The 16224-nt window shown below is 43.0% G+C and overlaps 2 protein-coding genes across 6 annotated transcripts in view; one reads left to right on the plus strand and one right to left on the minus strand.

Moving 5' to 3' along the window:
* The window catches only part of AP2A2 (adaptor related protein complex 2 subunit alpha 2), a 47429-nt gene extending 43064 nt beyond the window's left edge, over positions 1 to 4365 (minus strand). For all 4 annotated transcript variants that reach the window (XM_074917780.1, XM_074917778.1, XM_074917779.1 and 1 more), the window contains exon 1: positions 4203 to 4365. In XM_074917780.1, coding sequence (XP_074773881.1) covers positions 4203 to 4269 — 67 coding nt within the window. In that variant the 5' untranslated portion in view covers positions 4270 to 4365. The remainder of the gene's footprint in view (positions 1 to 4202) is intronic.
* A 5776-nt stretch (positions 4366 to 10141) lies between these two features.
* CHID1 (chitinase domain containing 1) overlaps positions 10142 to 16224 on the plus strand; it is a 121289-nt gene continuing 115206 nt past the window's right edge. Inside the window, exons 1-4 of one of the 2 annotated variants that reach the window (XM_074918148.1) lie at positions 10142 to 10528; positions 13469 to 13634; positions 15052 to 15201; positions 16058 to 16190. In XM_074918148.1, coding sequence (XP_074774249.1) covers positions 13509 to 13634; positions 15052 to 15201; positions 16058 to 16190 — 409 coding nt within the window. In that variant the 5' untranslated portion in view covers positions 10142 to 10528; positions 13469 to 13508. The remainder of the gene's footprint in view (positions 10529 to 13468; positions 13635 to 15051; positions 15202 to 16057; positions 16191 to 16224) is intronic. The other variant, XM_074918147.1, reaches the window with a different exon arrangement.

The raw sequence follows: 16224 nt of genomic DNA on the forward strand, positions 1-16224 counted from the left end.
CGTACAACTGAATATTGTAGTAGAAACTGTTTCTACACTACCACCTCCAAAAGAAAGAAGAAAAGCAAGCTTTCCTAGTTTTCAGGGTGAATATCAGATAATACTGTTATTGCAACAGAATATGTTGAGGGTTGAGTGATAAATGACTTACAAGTACTTCATCACCAGATAAGCATAAACCTATTCGCAAAAAATACCAAACAACAGACTCCTGATGATGTATCTGTCAGCTAAGACAGCTGAAGAGTTTATAAAATACCATCTTGCATAAGCCAAATCATTTCATCATCTCTGCAGTACATACACAAAAAAAGATTTAACACACTATTTAAGAATTTCTTGCAGGAGTCCATATGCTTATAACACATGCAGATCTTGTTGGGTTTTAGTTCATGAGGAACTTCATCCAAGCAATGACAAGGACTCTTCCTGACCTGAACTCCTAAATCTGGACGGCACTTCAAACCGCAGGATACAGACCTTTCCAGCTCCACTACCACCACAATCTATTTCACAGCATGGCCTCGCCTTGCTCTTTTCTCAGTGGGCCACATTAACTAAGTGCTGATTAACTGGGCTATTTTAACCAAGTACTTCAGCTTTCAATCTATAGTTTTCTTGCTTCTTCTCTGGAGTCTGCAAAAGATAAGACAAAAACATATTTGCTGTACTATTTCATATATGTTATAAAACAATTCAAGTGAGCAAGCTTCTAGAAAGGCCCACACATACTGGCAAGTTGTCAGGCATCTAAAAGGGTTATTTTCTTAAAAACTGGGTTTTTTCCTGCCATCTGCACTAGGACCTCTATATGCAAAATACAGAGCTTGCAACAAGAAGCTGCACTGAAACAAAATTGTGGAGAGCTATCAGGAACTGATAGGATAAGTTCTTATACTATTGAATTTTGAAAATTCACTTGATATTTCTATGAATAAAGAACATTTCACTTTAAAATATTACAGTTTTATAGAGACTAGAGCAAAGTCAAAGAGTTAAGAAGCAATTTAAAATATTTTACAATTGTTGCTACAAGTAGTATGCTTTTTTATGAAAAGCTTTATAGACTTTCGAGAAATCACCCCATTTTAAGCAGACCTTATAAAGTCACACAGAAAGTAATTGTTATATTCAAAGTCCTGTGTTGCATAGAAGCATTTAACACAGAGATCAAGAAGTTTAATAGATAACCCAAGTGCCAAAAACATGACTAACCAACAAAGAGGTCACAACCAACCTTTTAACTATTAAAGACAGACCAGCAGCGTGAGCTGTTCGTTCACTCAGTCAGCTAGAGTTATAAGCACTGAAGCTATCAAGTAAGACTTTTTTGAAGCCTGTAACAGACTGGTAAAAACAGATAGGCAAGACAAGCATCACTCACAAATCAGAGAGTGATGCATTATTTAATGCTACAGACGCTGTAGGTTAAAATGCCCAAGAAAGAACATCTGATGCAAGAAGATGAAGCACTTCCAAAGGTAGATGTCCAAATTTACATAAGCATTCCCCTGAAGTTTAGGTTATTTTATTAATTTGAAATCACATGCACACAACTGCATTTTCAGTTTTCAGCAACATATATAAAGCAGATGCCTTATTTATGCAAAACCTTTCAGAAAAAAAACCCACACACCATGTTTCAACATTACTCATAATCTGGAAGGGCTGCAGGCAAACTAAAAATGTCGGGCCCTTATAGTAGTATTACAAAGAGATGAGTGCAACAAAGCCAAAATTAAGACTGAAATTCAGAATGCCAGCAGGCATTTTGCACATTGGTGCAACTGTCAGATATTTAGGTCCAACTTTAAACCTAGAAACACGTTAAGAACTGCACTTAGTGTCTAGCTGCCCTCCCATCTCAGAACAGGAACATTTTTTTAGATTCACAAGTCAAAAGATTCTGTTCATCTAAACAGCTGTTACTCTTTGTTCTTGACAAATATCCAGTTCCCCACTCTGAAGAGGAAAAGACGGATCTTAAGCCAATACCAGTGCCTACAAAGCAGTCTCTAGAGAGTGCTGTCAAGTATTTTTGGGAACCTTAGTCAGCGTACACCAGCCCACGGTTAGCTGGCAACACTCGGAGCTCTCTTAAAGGAAAAAGATTCAAATGCCATTAAACAGCTATTTGGAAGATGTAGTTGCTTACTTCATTATGAAAACGAGAAAGATACAAAAGAAATTACAGCTCCCAAATAGCTGTTTGGACAAGGACAAAACATCTGAGAAGTGTCAGTATTTGTTTAAACAGTGAAAGTGTTAACATTTTATTTGTTTCACAAACTAGTTACATCTTTGCCATTCTTGCAGAGACTGAGAGCGTGAGAGGTTTGTTATCCAATCCGGACAGAGAGGTGGTTGTTCCATCAGAGCTCTCACACTGTCTATGCAATGGGAAGCTTGTGGGGAGATCCATAGTTAATTTGTTCTATCCTACTACCTTAAACCTTGTTATTCCACATCTCTAAACACAGGTTAGGAACCTAAGAGCTTGAATGTTTGTTTCTGCTGTAGTCCATCCTACTGAATTCCACCGAAAACAAGAGTGGACAAACACATTAACCAACTGCAAGACATAAGAAACTGAAGAATATATCCATACTACTTCCAGCTAAATTAATGAAAACAATCATTAAAAATTACTGGGTAGATACAACAGCAAGTCTTCAATGCTGTGACACCAGGTGAAACTACATTACCAATGCAGCTTGCATAGAATACCAGGGCACTGAAAAATTTTTAGTAAATAGTTGGGCCAACCAGACAAAGCACAAGAGCATTCACGTAACCTTGAACTGATACAAAACACCTTTTAGAAGCCGCCTTCTACACATACAAGAGTGAACTCTGAAGAAACCTCAGGTCCTGGCAACTCTATTCTGAAAACACACTGAGACAGCTTCTGCTGTAAGGAAGATTAGCAACATTGAATTTTACATACAAAGCCCTTGTTTACATGGCTAAAAGTCCAAATCACCTGAATTTAGTTTAAGGAAACTCTGCATTCAAATGGTGTAATTTTATCAGTATAATTTTCTCCCCAGCTTTTTGTATTAGGAGTCAGAAGTTTTCCAAGCTGATGTGGTTATCCTAATACAAGCCTAGTTAAGTCATCATAATTCACATCAAAAAAATTCTCCAAATCCACTTTCATCTGTTAGAGAGGAAACCTTACTGCCATTGTGTTCAAAGTAGCCTCAAGTAATCTACAGAGACACACAGGTGGACAAAATAGAACTGTTTCATCATACCAACCACAGTGACCTTAGCCCTTCCCCAGGCAATTCCTGCCACATCATACACTTAGATCTCTAACTCTGATTAATATTAAACTGCTATCACATGTAATTCTTAAATCAAAACGTAAAGCTGAGCACCGAGGTGTGCCCCCAGACATACACCTTCCCCCCGCCCAGCAGCAGCACATTTGTACTCCTCCTCTCAGCACTGCACACTCCCAGGCACGGTCCCTCCTCTCCCCTCAGGGGGGACACTTACTCGCACCCCTCTCCATCCCCTTTTTAATTACACAGATTCTAAGAGCTGATTTCCGTCAAAGCAGACTTTTCAAGCAAATTTTAAGTTAAGCCTAGGCATAGTCACAGAAGGCCCTGCTCGCAGGCAGCCTTACAGAGAGGCCTGCTTTCCATCAGTGACGTTTTGAATTGAAAGCCGTTCAGGGATTTGGAAGGAGACCAGAGACGCCTCTCTCCGGGCCGCCACAGACCCACCCGCACCCCGAACACACCCCGGCTTCGCCTCAGCGCCATACACACAACGGCGGCGGCGGGCACCAGCCTCTCGGCACCCCGTTCCGCCGGGGCAGCGACCGCAACGCCGGGCACCCCTCCGCGACAGGGAGGAGGAACGGGGAGAGGGGGGGAAATACTCTAATCAACCCACCCAGAGCGCACAAACCAACCCAAACCCACAGCCCGAAGCCTTCGGCTGCCCCCCCCCCCCCCCCCCCCCCCATCGCCGCCGCCGCGCCGCCTCCCCCGCCGCCCCCCAGGGCGCGTCGCCATTTCGTGAGGCAGGAGCGCTCCGAGCAGCCCGCGGCGGGGGAGTGGGGGAAAGGGAAGAGCACTGGGGAGGGGATTGAGGGAGAGAAACCCCAGCCCCGCGGGGCAACGGCCCATGGCAACGGCCGGCCCGGCCCAGGCCCCAGCCCCACCGCGCCTCCGCCGCCAACTCACAGTTCCGGATATCGGAGATGAAGACCGCCAGGCCCCGCATCCCATCGCCCTTCGACACCGCAGGCATCGTGGCGCGCGATCACGGCCGCCCAGCGACGCGACAAACCACCGCAACCACCGGGGCCGCCGCCGCCCGCTCTCCCCGCGGCGCTCTCCAGGCCGCGGCCGCCTCTGCAGCGCGCAGGCGCGGGGATGGCTCCCGCGCCCCCGCCAGCGCCCGGCGCGCGCGGCTCTGGCGCCACCTGCCGCGCGGAGGCGGGCGGGGCGCTGCGGGACCGGCCTCACCCCCCCACCGCCGCGGCGGCACCGCCCGGCCCGGCCTCTCCCTCCGCGCCCCGGGTGTCCCCGCAGGGGCCTGGGCGGTCCTAGGCCGGCTCTCTGGAGGCTGGGCCCCGGAGATCGGCGGTGCCGCTGCTGGGACGCGATTATCGGTCACCGCCGTCAGGGCAGACGGGCCCAGGCCGATGTGAGGTCAAGGCGGGCCGTCCCCGTGAGGGGTCGGCAGGGCGGCTCAGCCGCCGGATCCGCGGGTGAATGCCACTGCGTGCTCCCTGCGCAGGAACGGCCTAATCCCTTCCTCTCCCGCGCCCCTAATGATCGAGAAGTTTTATGGTTTCTCAAGGAGAAATATCGGGCTTCACGGGTGCCTCAGGGGGTGTAACTTCTGACGGAGGAGGAGAGGGACGGCAGATCGGAAGACAAGAAGATGCCGCTTCATCAGCAAGCTCTGGACAGACTGTTAACCTTGGATCTTATTTCTAAAATGTGGGAAGCGGGGTACAGACTCTTTGGTATGGTATGTAAGATCACACTTTCCACAGGGTGGACTGACAGAGGTCGTGCCTTGGTCGTCCGGCTCAAAAGGGGCCCGTAACAGTGCACAAGATCTACCTGACGTAGCGTGCATAGTCACTCGGAACATTTGCAAGAGCTGCTATATGCAGAGCCATCCTTTGACACATACCCCTCGTGAGCCTGCTCTCAGTTGCATAAGTGCCACAGTTGCTCTGCGTTACATGTGACAATTCACACTCCTCTGACTCCCTGGGCGTGCAGGCGTGCAAAACCAGGGCCACGTGTTTCTCGTGGAGGCTGAGAACATGCAGAGCGACACAGTCCCACGCCACGTTTACTCCTGAGATTGAAAATATTTCAAGGTTAAACTGTCTTAAACATGCCAAAGAGGTAGGACTGCACAGAGCGTTTAATCTCATCAGCTGAAAATAGATTCAAATGGTGTCAAAACTGGCCTAGTCTGCCTAACCAAATGTATGCTGAGAGTTTCATTCGTAATACAAGTGATTAGTATACTTAGTAAATTATAATGACCTGTAGAGTCATGGGGTTTTAGGGCTATGGGAGATCAATCAGTCATTTCATCTGTTTTCCTGTATACTTCAAGCCATTTCATTTCACCTGTTTTGGTTTGAGTTTTTTTTCCCCTGAACTGAGCATTTAGTTACAGCCTATCTTCCAGAAAGGCATCTGACACCATCAAATTTACTGTTTCCCTGCACAGTTTGTTTCCATGGTTAATCCTCCTCATTTAGAGCTTGCATCATATTTAAATTTATCAAGCTCCAGTGCCTTTAAGCTAATGATACATTTTTCTCTCATAGATAAAGAACTACATAATACTTGATACTGTATCTCTGATAGTGGCTATACACCCCAGGTAGGCCACCTCTCACCTGTCTGTTCCGCATGTTTTCAGGATACATTGTTCCATGAGTGCTTTTTAGTTGTGTAAGTATCAACTAGAAAGACAAGATGGCAGTATGTGGCAGTCACGCATCTATCTGTTTCTCCCCGGACCCATTTTGTAGACCAAGTACAACTTATATTCAGCTCTGATACTCTGCATCTGCAGGCTTACAGAAATAAAGCTCTCCTTTTTCATAGCTTTACAAATAGATTTTGATGCTTAACTAATTTCCATTTGCCTTTGAAGCTGAAAACTTAAGATGTCACTATGTAGGAGTTTCTGTTTCAGAAAAAAACATCTTTTTTGAGCTAGCCAAAATGTTGAACTAATTTCTACTCTTAAGAGCACAGTGACACCTAAAGGCTAAGTGTATCTCTCCTGTGGCTGTCTGCCAGTCAGTACTGCAACTGCAAGTCATGCAGGTACACATAAACTATCTCTTAAGTGGTGGCTTAAATACTGCTAGCAGAATAGCTGTGGCAGCATGGGCTGCAAATTCTGCTTGGGAACTGGGGTAAATACTCAAGTAGTTAACCTATATGGAGCGCTTTAGTTTTGTAACTGTATTGCTAAATATTTCATTTGAAGTGGCCCACTATGCAGTACACATACCCTGGTTATTTTAGGTCAACCTCCCTTGACTTTTGAGGCTTTACTGTATTCATCCTTGCTCCCCATCTTCTTTTTGTCTCAACAAAGGCTCATGCAATTATAACAAATGTGTAGGTATACGTCTGCCCTTACTGCCTTATCATTTATAACTTATTAGTCCATTTCAGACAGGGAGAGGATACAAATTTTATGTCAATAGTTAGCTAGAGGAAACAGAGCCTGTAATGGTCTCTATATGTGTCCTGACTGAAAGAAAGAGTGTAATGCTGTTATTATACAGCACAGAGTTCACACTAGGCAGAGTCCTTTACAAATGCACTGAGTTAATAAATGTGGAAAACATTTTGGTTTGAGCTTAACATCCATAAAATAATGGCCTGTGAAAAAACAGACTTCATTAGTTCCATACATCCCAACATGCTGTGATTTTTAAAAAGATTTCTTACTGTAAAACCAGCAGTAAAGGGGAAATAGTCTCAAGAAATGCTTTTCTATTACACAGAATGTTTTGCAGCACATTTATTTGCCAACAAAATCCACAATGTCTATCCATTCTTTCCCATGTTATATGTTAGTTGCTTTAATAATTTTAAGAATTGCACTGTACTTCGGTACAAAGACTTGAATAATTACACTGACCTTCATAAAACTATTAACTGAATGGATTCAGCTGGTGAGTATCCATTTGTGGGAACCACAAAGAGGAGTTGTTCCTTTCCCTTTGTTACTTCTGTTAGATTTGTCCCTTACCCCATCCGTTATTGCATTCTTCTGCTCCTCATTGTCATTCTAACCATTACCAGAAGCAGAAAGAGCTAAGGAGAAAAAAGAATCAGTGGCTCCTCATGTACACTCAATCGTGTTTCTCTACCTGACATCTAACGTTCATTAGGCGTTAACAGAGCACAGGTTTATCAGCAATGCCTTCTGCCATGCATCAGATGTTCTGCTTTCATGATTAAGAAACACAAAGTTAGGTTAATATCGCTAGCATGAAACCCCAAACTTCCAGAAATTTGCAATGAATTTGCCTTGATCTTTTCTTTCCAGTGAGCTCCTCAATGACCAGAAGGGTTTTACACTCAAAACACAAGGTTTATATTAAAATGTTGAATAGAATAGTTAAGCTTTAAAATAAACTCTAAGAGAGTAGATGAGATAAAATAAGGGTGAATAAAGGTTTTACAAACAAGATCTCCTTTGCCACCTGCATGCTGCCAGAGTAATGTCAGCTAGCTGGGTGGCTCTGCGAGTTGCACTGAACTCTGTATAACTCACTTTAGTTCACAGGAGGTTTTTTTCATTTAATCTTTGAGGTCCTTCTGCTGTTTCTCTTAGTTTGCTTTCTCCTTAACTACAGGCTTCCACTCATTTCTTGCTGCCACGACATCTTAATTTTCTGAGTATGCACTGTTACTTGTGAGGAAAGCAGCACACTTCTACTCTCCCCCAGGTGTCCTATCTTACTCAGGTACTGCTTTTTTAAAGGAGGCCTGGTGTATAAACTGAAAAAAAAACCCCAAACCCAGACACAAACAAACAAAAAACCAGAAATAAAACTGATATGGTCTATCACAGGCAACCATACCCCATTTTTAAACTTATTCATGCCTCTCTGAGCGGGCCACAAATGCATAGAATTAAAGCAAAAGTCTTGTTGTCAGTAATAATAATCAAAATGAGTAACTGCTAGAGTATGAGGAAAAAACAAACAGAAAACTGATCAGTATTTAATGTAAAATACCTTCAAAGTTCAAGGCCTTTTCTAGAAAAACTAAAAGTTAAGAAGCATAATGTCAGGAAAAGCAAAGTGAAATTTAATGAGTTTCAATTAGTTACATAGGGGGAACTTGGGTGCAATTGTGGCACCCAGCCTTCAAGTACACGGCTCAAGGAAAGGAAGTCATCGTGCCAAGTTCCGTTCCTGAATCTGGTAAGTAGTGCATGGGGTAGAGTGGGATAAGATATAAACAAGATATATTCATGATTCCCGTAACAGATAGACTCCTGTCTCTTTGGAGAACATTGAAAATGTAGAAGCAAAAAGATCCCCTTACCTTTTAGTCTTGCTTAGTGGAATGCCAGTCTCTGGTGAAAACTGCCCAACACTTTGCAGAGCTGTTAAAAATTTGGATGCATCCTTACATGTAAGAGATAAGATCTGTGATTCCCTTACAGGTAGCTACAGGTCTCATCAATGGCAGCATGCACCCTCCCTGTCAACTATTTGCAGCAAACCTTTGAATCAGTCCCACTAAAGGCTACAAGAGAGTCAATAGGAGAATATGGTGGGAATGCAACACAGAAAATCATAGATTTCATTACAGAGAGACTGGAAACAAGACTGATTTTTCATGCCCTCATGCCTTATCTCTGTTGTTCCTGCTACTTAGAAGTGTAACATTTAAAAGTTAATGGAAACATTTAAAGTTTGGGAGAGATGAACAAGATGTTATGAAAACGACAGAAAATCTGGTACCACATTGACTGTAAATTACTTTAAGTACCTAGAAATTCAGGGTGGTTTATATATGAAAATATACTGTGTTTCAAACACACTTATCAAGCAGTTCTACGAGATGGAAAAATTCACCACTTCTTGAGTGAAAGCTGAAGGATATGGGGGTGTGGGATGACACATTCCTTTTTCCTGCTCTCTAGTCTGGAAGTAAGTGGGTCCAAACGTGCTAGCAAATACCATTTTCCTTTCTGAAGTCCTTGCTAGAATTTAAATCTGGGTGATTGAGTGCAGAGAAACTGTACACATTCTCAGCACTTGCCAGAGAAACCATACATCCAGTTCACTGGCAAGACTTTTGTTCAGAGGAAAAACATTTCTATTTATCTTTTCAGTGCTAAACAATGTTAACGAGGATCTTCATTACACAAAAGGGAATGAAAGAGGAGGACAAATCAGGAGAAAATAAGGTAACCTCTGCTTCAGGGAGGTCACACCAAGCTGTAACCAACCCAGAAAGCTGGTCACAGAAAGGCTTCTGTTGGGAAGCATGCTCTCGGGGTAAACTAGGCTTGCTGCTACATCACGACATAATACATCTGTTTTTATCAAGTCTTTTGATATGGTATTTAGTCCCTGCAAGCAGCCTGTGAAATAACAGGGTTACATCAAAATGTCCACTGCAGTAAAAATAGCAGCGGCACAACCATGTTGTATGTAAACCCACAAAGTGCAGAAGGTCAAAACAGGTAATAAAAATCTCAATTTAAAACATAAACTTTTCTTTTAAAGCCTGTTAACGGCTGTCCAAGATCTGAGCCCTCCTTTCTGCACACCTGGACTCAGCAATACAGCTTGCTGACCCTCTGCAGCCCCACCTGTACTGTCACATTGTGTCCCCAGGCTACCGCACGGATTTTAGCCCCAACTCCCCGCTTACGCACACTATTTGCTACAGCCTGGAGTAAACCAAGCAGCCCTCCAAGGGAATTTACAGTCAGGCCGTGACTAGCACTTGCTTTCTCAGAGCGCTGAGGAGCGCCGCGGCACCGCACACCCCGGGCTGGCGCCTCCTCGCCGGGAGCTGGGCCCGGGGCCTACAGCGGCCCGCGGGCCGGCCCAGCCGGCACCTCCGCGCCCGGGTCTGGGCTCTGAGCCCCGGCCCCGCAGCGGCGCCCGCGGCCCCCGCCCGTCCCGGGGAGCCGGCGCCGAGCGACGGCTCCGCCGCCATGTCGGCGCCTCCGGCAGCCGCCTGCGTCCCGCCACCGCCTCAGCGCGGCCCCGTCAGGCGGCGGGGCGGTGCCGCCCGCCTCTACTAACGAAGCGGCGGCGGGCGGTAGGTGGTGGCAGCGGCCGCGCAGCGGGAAGGGGCGGGCGGTGGCGGCCATCGGCGGCCATCGGCCTGCGCCGCAGTTGCGGCGGGGATTGTGACCCGGTAGCGGAGGGCGGCCGGGCGGCCCCGGGGTCCGAGGCGGGGCTCGGCGGGCGTGCAGGCTCCGGCGGCCCCTCAGGTCCGCGCTGGAAAGCTTTGGGATCTCCAGAGTCAGACGGGTATGGGCGGCAATTCTTACTGTCACAGCAGGGCATCTTGCAAGAGCGGAGGGAGTAATGTTTACACAGGTTAAAACCGGTTTATTTTCACTCCTGAATCTAGCTTTTGTTGATTAAATTTAAAAACACATCAACACAATCCTTCCCGGACTTCCTTTACTAAGCGATGCAGACTACTTCTGCAGCAGCAGTTAGAATCTGGTTTCTTTAGAAATACAAGTATAAACATTAACTCTGATTCCAAATAGTTACTGTGCCAGCCTCCGAGATTACTTAGTTTCTTTGGTTGCTTCTTTGTACAGCCTAAATCTATGCTAGCTTTTCTCTCTTAAAAATAAAGATGCATTTAAAACAGCTGATTAAAAGTATGTTACCTTATGTGGAGTCTCAGGTTAAACAGCATTTGTGACCTGGCTTAAAAACCTGTGCTTCAGTTTGTCAAAAGATGTTTTAAACCTTCAGTTGTTCCTGGTATGAGTTGAACAAGGACTCAGAGTCAGTCTTCGGTTTTGCTTGTGTTTTGCAATGATACGGGAAACAAATGAGTGCCAAGCTCATACAGTTCTGCTCAGTTTAGTTAGTTTGAGAAGAATTGAACAGCGATGAAGGAAGGTTTGCAGAAAGAAAACTTGACGGGGAACTAATTTTTGTGAAGCTTGTGAAATTCACGCTCATAGTTTCCATAAAGAGCATTTAAATTTTGACTAATTCATCTTCATGTAGTAGAGCAACACTGTCTACTTAATTTTCAATAAACCAATGTTAAAGAACAAATTATTAAATGAAGGTTGCAGCCAAGAGTCAATATTGGACTGTCACTGGCAGAAACCATTTTGCCACAGGTTTAGTGCATCCTATAGATCTAGGAGTTGATGTTGCCTTGATAGTAACTGGCAGATGGATATGATCATGTCAAGGAAATGAACACATTTTGATGTCTAATTAGAGTTCAGTGATGTTTTTTTAAAAACTTCTGTTCTTCAGCTGTTAAATACTAACTTTTCTTCAGGGAAGTGGATGCTGTTGCTAATTGTTTCTGAAAGTTAAATCCAACACCTTAAAATCAATATATACCAGTTTCTGAAAGAATTGATATCCTGTCCAGATAGTTAAGACTTGTATTGACTGTTCAGGCTCTCAATTGTTCCTCTCTGCAGTAGTTTATAGATCCTGCCAAGCTAGGAACGGGGTAGATGATATCAAGAGCAACCTGCTTTGTCTAATTTTTTAGGATGTGGAAAACAAGGGGGTTACCGGTGACCTTGAAGTCAAAGTAGAAGCATAACACCTTAACTATTAATAATAGTGAATTTTAAATGGTACAGCGATTTAGCTTTTACCCCACCCTCTGGATCTAAGAAGTATTAGAAGGCTTTCTGCTTTTATTCTGCAGTCTTTATAAGACTTGACTAAAGCCTTCAAAACATTTTGTACGTGAGGTCTTTGATGCTCTGTGTTCTTTGGTGCTAGTGGCATTGGTGTTTTCAAGCCCTGCCAGTGCCATCATCCATCTTTCTTCCCTTATCACGTACTCTCTTTTCCTGCAGAATCCCTAACTCCTGCAGTAAATATCTCTGCCTTTTAAAACCTCACTGCTAAGACAGCCACATCCAAATATGTGTAAGTTTATCAGGTTGTTCTCATCTCTGCTTTACCACTGTTGGCCTCAAATAGCTGCTGTTTCATTGAGTACACTTCCATGTAACCTTTAAGGTTCCTTCTGCCACCATGCTACTGCCACAGTGCTCCTTTAGAGTGCTCTCAGCCTGTTGCTGTGGGATCCCTCGTCTGATGTTTTATACAGAAACAAAGTACTCAGACTTTGAACAGCACTTGTTACCAGTGCCAACAGAACAAGTCTTGTAAATATGACTTGAAGAAATGAGCTCATAAGTCTTTAAAGTGAGTGGTAGAAATGTTAATTCTTCAGAGTAATACAGGAAGCATGAGAATTTTTTAAGTTTGATGAAATTTTGGAAAATTATGGGAATGGTAACCTTTTTTTCTTCTCCATTAGGATCTCATGAGAAGCAGCCTGATACATTATCTAGTTTATTATAGATGAGAGCTAGTCCCAGTTTGATACTTAGGACTTCCAGAATTAGTAACAGGTTGCTTTTCTTCATTCTGGTATTCTATCTCTTTTGGCCCTGGTTCCCCTAATGCTAAATACTTGTTTTCTTCTTACCCACTGCTGGGAACTAGGCTGCAAAACCAGTGCATCTCATGAATGGGGAGAGGTTGAAAAACAAGCTCTGACTGTATCTGAAATTTTTTTTGTAAAGTCTTTCCTCTGACAGAACTAAAGTGTAATAGATAAATAGCACTGAACAGAACTGTTCTCTATTAATTCTCAATTCTTTTATCTGGAGCTGGAACAAACTGTTAAAGTCATTCTTCTAGACCAAAAGGGCCCCTATTTTTTTTTTCAATTCTGTATGTATCACTGACTTGGCAAGGAATTGAAAGCAGAGTTCTCACCTGTTAGGGTAAAGGCACATAGCTATAAGCATATGGCTATAATTCTTTCTGTCTCTTAATTAATTTGTGACTTGCTGACTGGGTTAGGCAGGAGCAGAAACAAATGGTATCTATTTGCTATAGAAAAGGTAAGGTGATGCTGTAAATGTTCTGAGCAGCAAACATTTATCTCAGTTTCAGCTGTAAACAGTTAGTGTTCTTTAGGGATTCTTTAAAAGGGAAGCTGCAAGTGTCCAACCCACTTTCTCTGTGATACACCTACTGAAACAAGGGACGAAAAAAGATGTTCAAGTCTAGCAATTTCTTAAAATACTCTGCTATTTTGCTGCCAGAGCAAAAGCACTATTAAAACAGTACTGCCTTAATAAGTCTGATTCTAGAGGACAGATTATAAGAAAATTGCTTGACTTTCCTTAGACAAGAAAACTAAATTAAACTGTTACATTCTTCTGTTTGCAGAGATTTGAAGCCTTATGTTTTCAGGGCAGAGAAACTTGACATGGGGAAAAACACCATGAGGCTTCTCTATACTTCACTTTCTCTTACTGTGATTTGTTGGCTAGTTGAAGGTACCCTGTCAAAAACAGATGCAAAGAAAGGTGCTACAAAAAAACTTGAAGAAAAGGTAAGAGAAGTAACTGAATTGCTCATCTTCTCTAACATGTGCAGTGCACTAACTGAACTTTGGTAAATGGACTCTCATTCTACCAAAATGGTGTTAAAAGCAACCATGCACTTCCACTGAAGCTTATGCTCACAAATAATGCTACCTGAAACTGTCCTTTCCTTCAGCTTTTATGTGTGTCTCACATTTGTTCACTCCTTGAGCCAATTTGCTGTAGACTTCTGGAGTTTTATCCCCCGTGCAAGCTGCAGAAGCAGGAAGGTTTTGCCTCCTCTTGCATAGCTAAAGGAGACATACTTCCATCCCTTCGGAAAGGGGCATGGGGAGAGTAGTTTGGGCCAGGAGCACTAGGTCATTTACTGGTGGAAGGGAAGGTGTTCTCAGCCGTGCCAATGGGAAGGCTGAGTCCTGATAGAAGAGTTTGAAGAGCCTTCTGACCAGCAGTTCTTTTGCAGGCAGAAATGATTCAAAGTCCTGTAGCAATCTGAGCAAGTGGAGCCAACATGCTAAAGTCTCTCTTAACTTGCTGAGCATGTCCTTGTTTCCTGCCTAGTTTCTTTCAAAACTGCAAGAAGGCACAGCAGTGTAAGAGAAAGGGTGTGTATGGAGAGGAAGTATATTTACCAGTGCATATACCAAGTGTATGTACATAGTGTTGCTAAGCATGTTAGGTAGAAAAGTAGACGTGTTCAAAATCATCTCCCATAAACTATAAGTATAGTTAATCCTTCATTATGCAGATACATCTCTCATTGTCTTTATTACTTGCTAAGTGTCTACCAGGAAGAAAATCTAGTTTGCAGGTAGTGAGGATAATACAAAGCATTAAGACAGACCTTATCCCTGAAGTCCTTCTGCTGAACCAGTAGATGGTTTCTGCTTACTTACCATGCACACTTTGTTAGGCATTCTCACTCTGATTCTGTCTGATAACACTATTTGTGCTGTTTTAGTTGAAGCAAATGTTCCTTAAAGAAAAGTGTTCAGAACCTTGGCCTTCAATGCAGCATGCTCAGTCTAAAATATATCCAGTTTAAAAGCCATCTTCAAATTCTTTGTTAAGAACTCCTACTCCCTTTTTGTCATTTTGGGGTTAACATGCCACAAAGCATTGACTAGGGAGGAGAGCACCATCAGCTGTGGTAAATTATGTTCTTTAATTTTGTCACTTTTTTTTTTTAATATGCTTTTTGCCTTGCAAACAAAGATAAATTTACTGATGATGACAAATAATTTCTGAGCACTTTCCTGTTTCAGTTTTAAATTGAACTCTTCTACATCATTTAAAAGGATTGCTCAGAGTTTAATGATGTGATGGTTGGGGGGGGGGGTGGGGGGGGGTGCAGTTTGAAGTCTGTTGCTACTGAAAGTGGGCTGCTTTGTATAGCTGGTTCTAAAAACTGTCTTCTTCCCCCAGACACTGCATTCTGATAAAAATGTGCAGGACCGGGGCCTGGTAGTTGTGGATCCAAAGGCAAAGGATATTATACTGGAACACAGAAGTTATTGCTCCAAGAAGATGAAGGAAAGACATTTCTCAGGAGATGTTCTGGGATATATTACTCCTGTAAGTTAATAAAATGAATAAAATTGGTGTTTTGAATGAATATGCAGTGGACTGTGCTAATCTGCAGTCTTGCATCCATGCTTTAAAAATGTTTTTATAATAATGAGAACTTCTGGTCAAATAGCCAGAGGATTATTTGAGAGCTGGCTTGGGATTCAGGTGCTCTCAAACCCTTGTTCTCCCGTCCATCTCTTGGAGGATGTCTAGGTCATACTGTTTTGGTTTGTTGTTTTTTTTTTTTCTCACCAGTAAAACAGAGGTGATAGTATTCCATTGTCCTTGATGGGCCATGTGAAGTTGCAGTAAAATTAGAACAGGAGGGCAACTAAGTGTCATCATACCATGCAGCTACCAACTTGAACCTTCTAAATAAACAGTGCAAATTTTATGCTGCTGTCAAACATCTCTTTTGCTATTCAGTCTATTCAGAGCATCCTTTCTTGAATAATAAATGTTTCTTCCTTCTGTTTAGAGGATGCTTTTAACTTGTTTCAGTCTTACACTGCTCTAAAGAGAAATAGGTGCCCTATAAATTTTCATCTTTCTCAAATTCTCTTGAACATAAATGCAGAGGCTGTAAATTCAAAACTGTGTTGGAATCTACATGCAAATTCCTGTAGTTCAGGTGAATTTGCAAAATTTGAAGACTGCCTTCCATGTAGCTCTCAGAGTTTCCAGAGTACTTTCTTGTTTAAACAAAAATAATGTCCCAAAAAGGTTTCCTCAAACTAAGGAATGGGGATCTAGCAAATGATTACATTTGTGTTAAAGAATTTATATTGGTCAAAAGTAAAGTGAACAGTTTATCTTGCTTTTGAGCCTCTCACTTTTTTTTTTCCCTCCTTTCTTTTGCAAGTGGAACAGCCATGGATATGACATTGCTAAAATATTTGGAAACAAATTTACACTAATCTCACCAGTCTGGTTACAAGTGAAAAGGAGAGGGAAGGAAAGGTTCCAGTTCACTGGGCTTCATGATGCTGATAAAGGTGTTACCTTCTTTTTCTTTTAATATGCATTGCA

This window comes from Athene noctua, chromosome 14 (assembly GCF_965140245.1).
Source record: "Athene noctua chromosome 14, bAthNoc1.hap1.1, whole genome shotgun sequence".
NCBI classification, from domain to species: domain Eukaryota; kingdom Metazoa; phylum Chordata; class Aves; order Strigiformes; family Strigidae; genus Athene; species Athene noctua.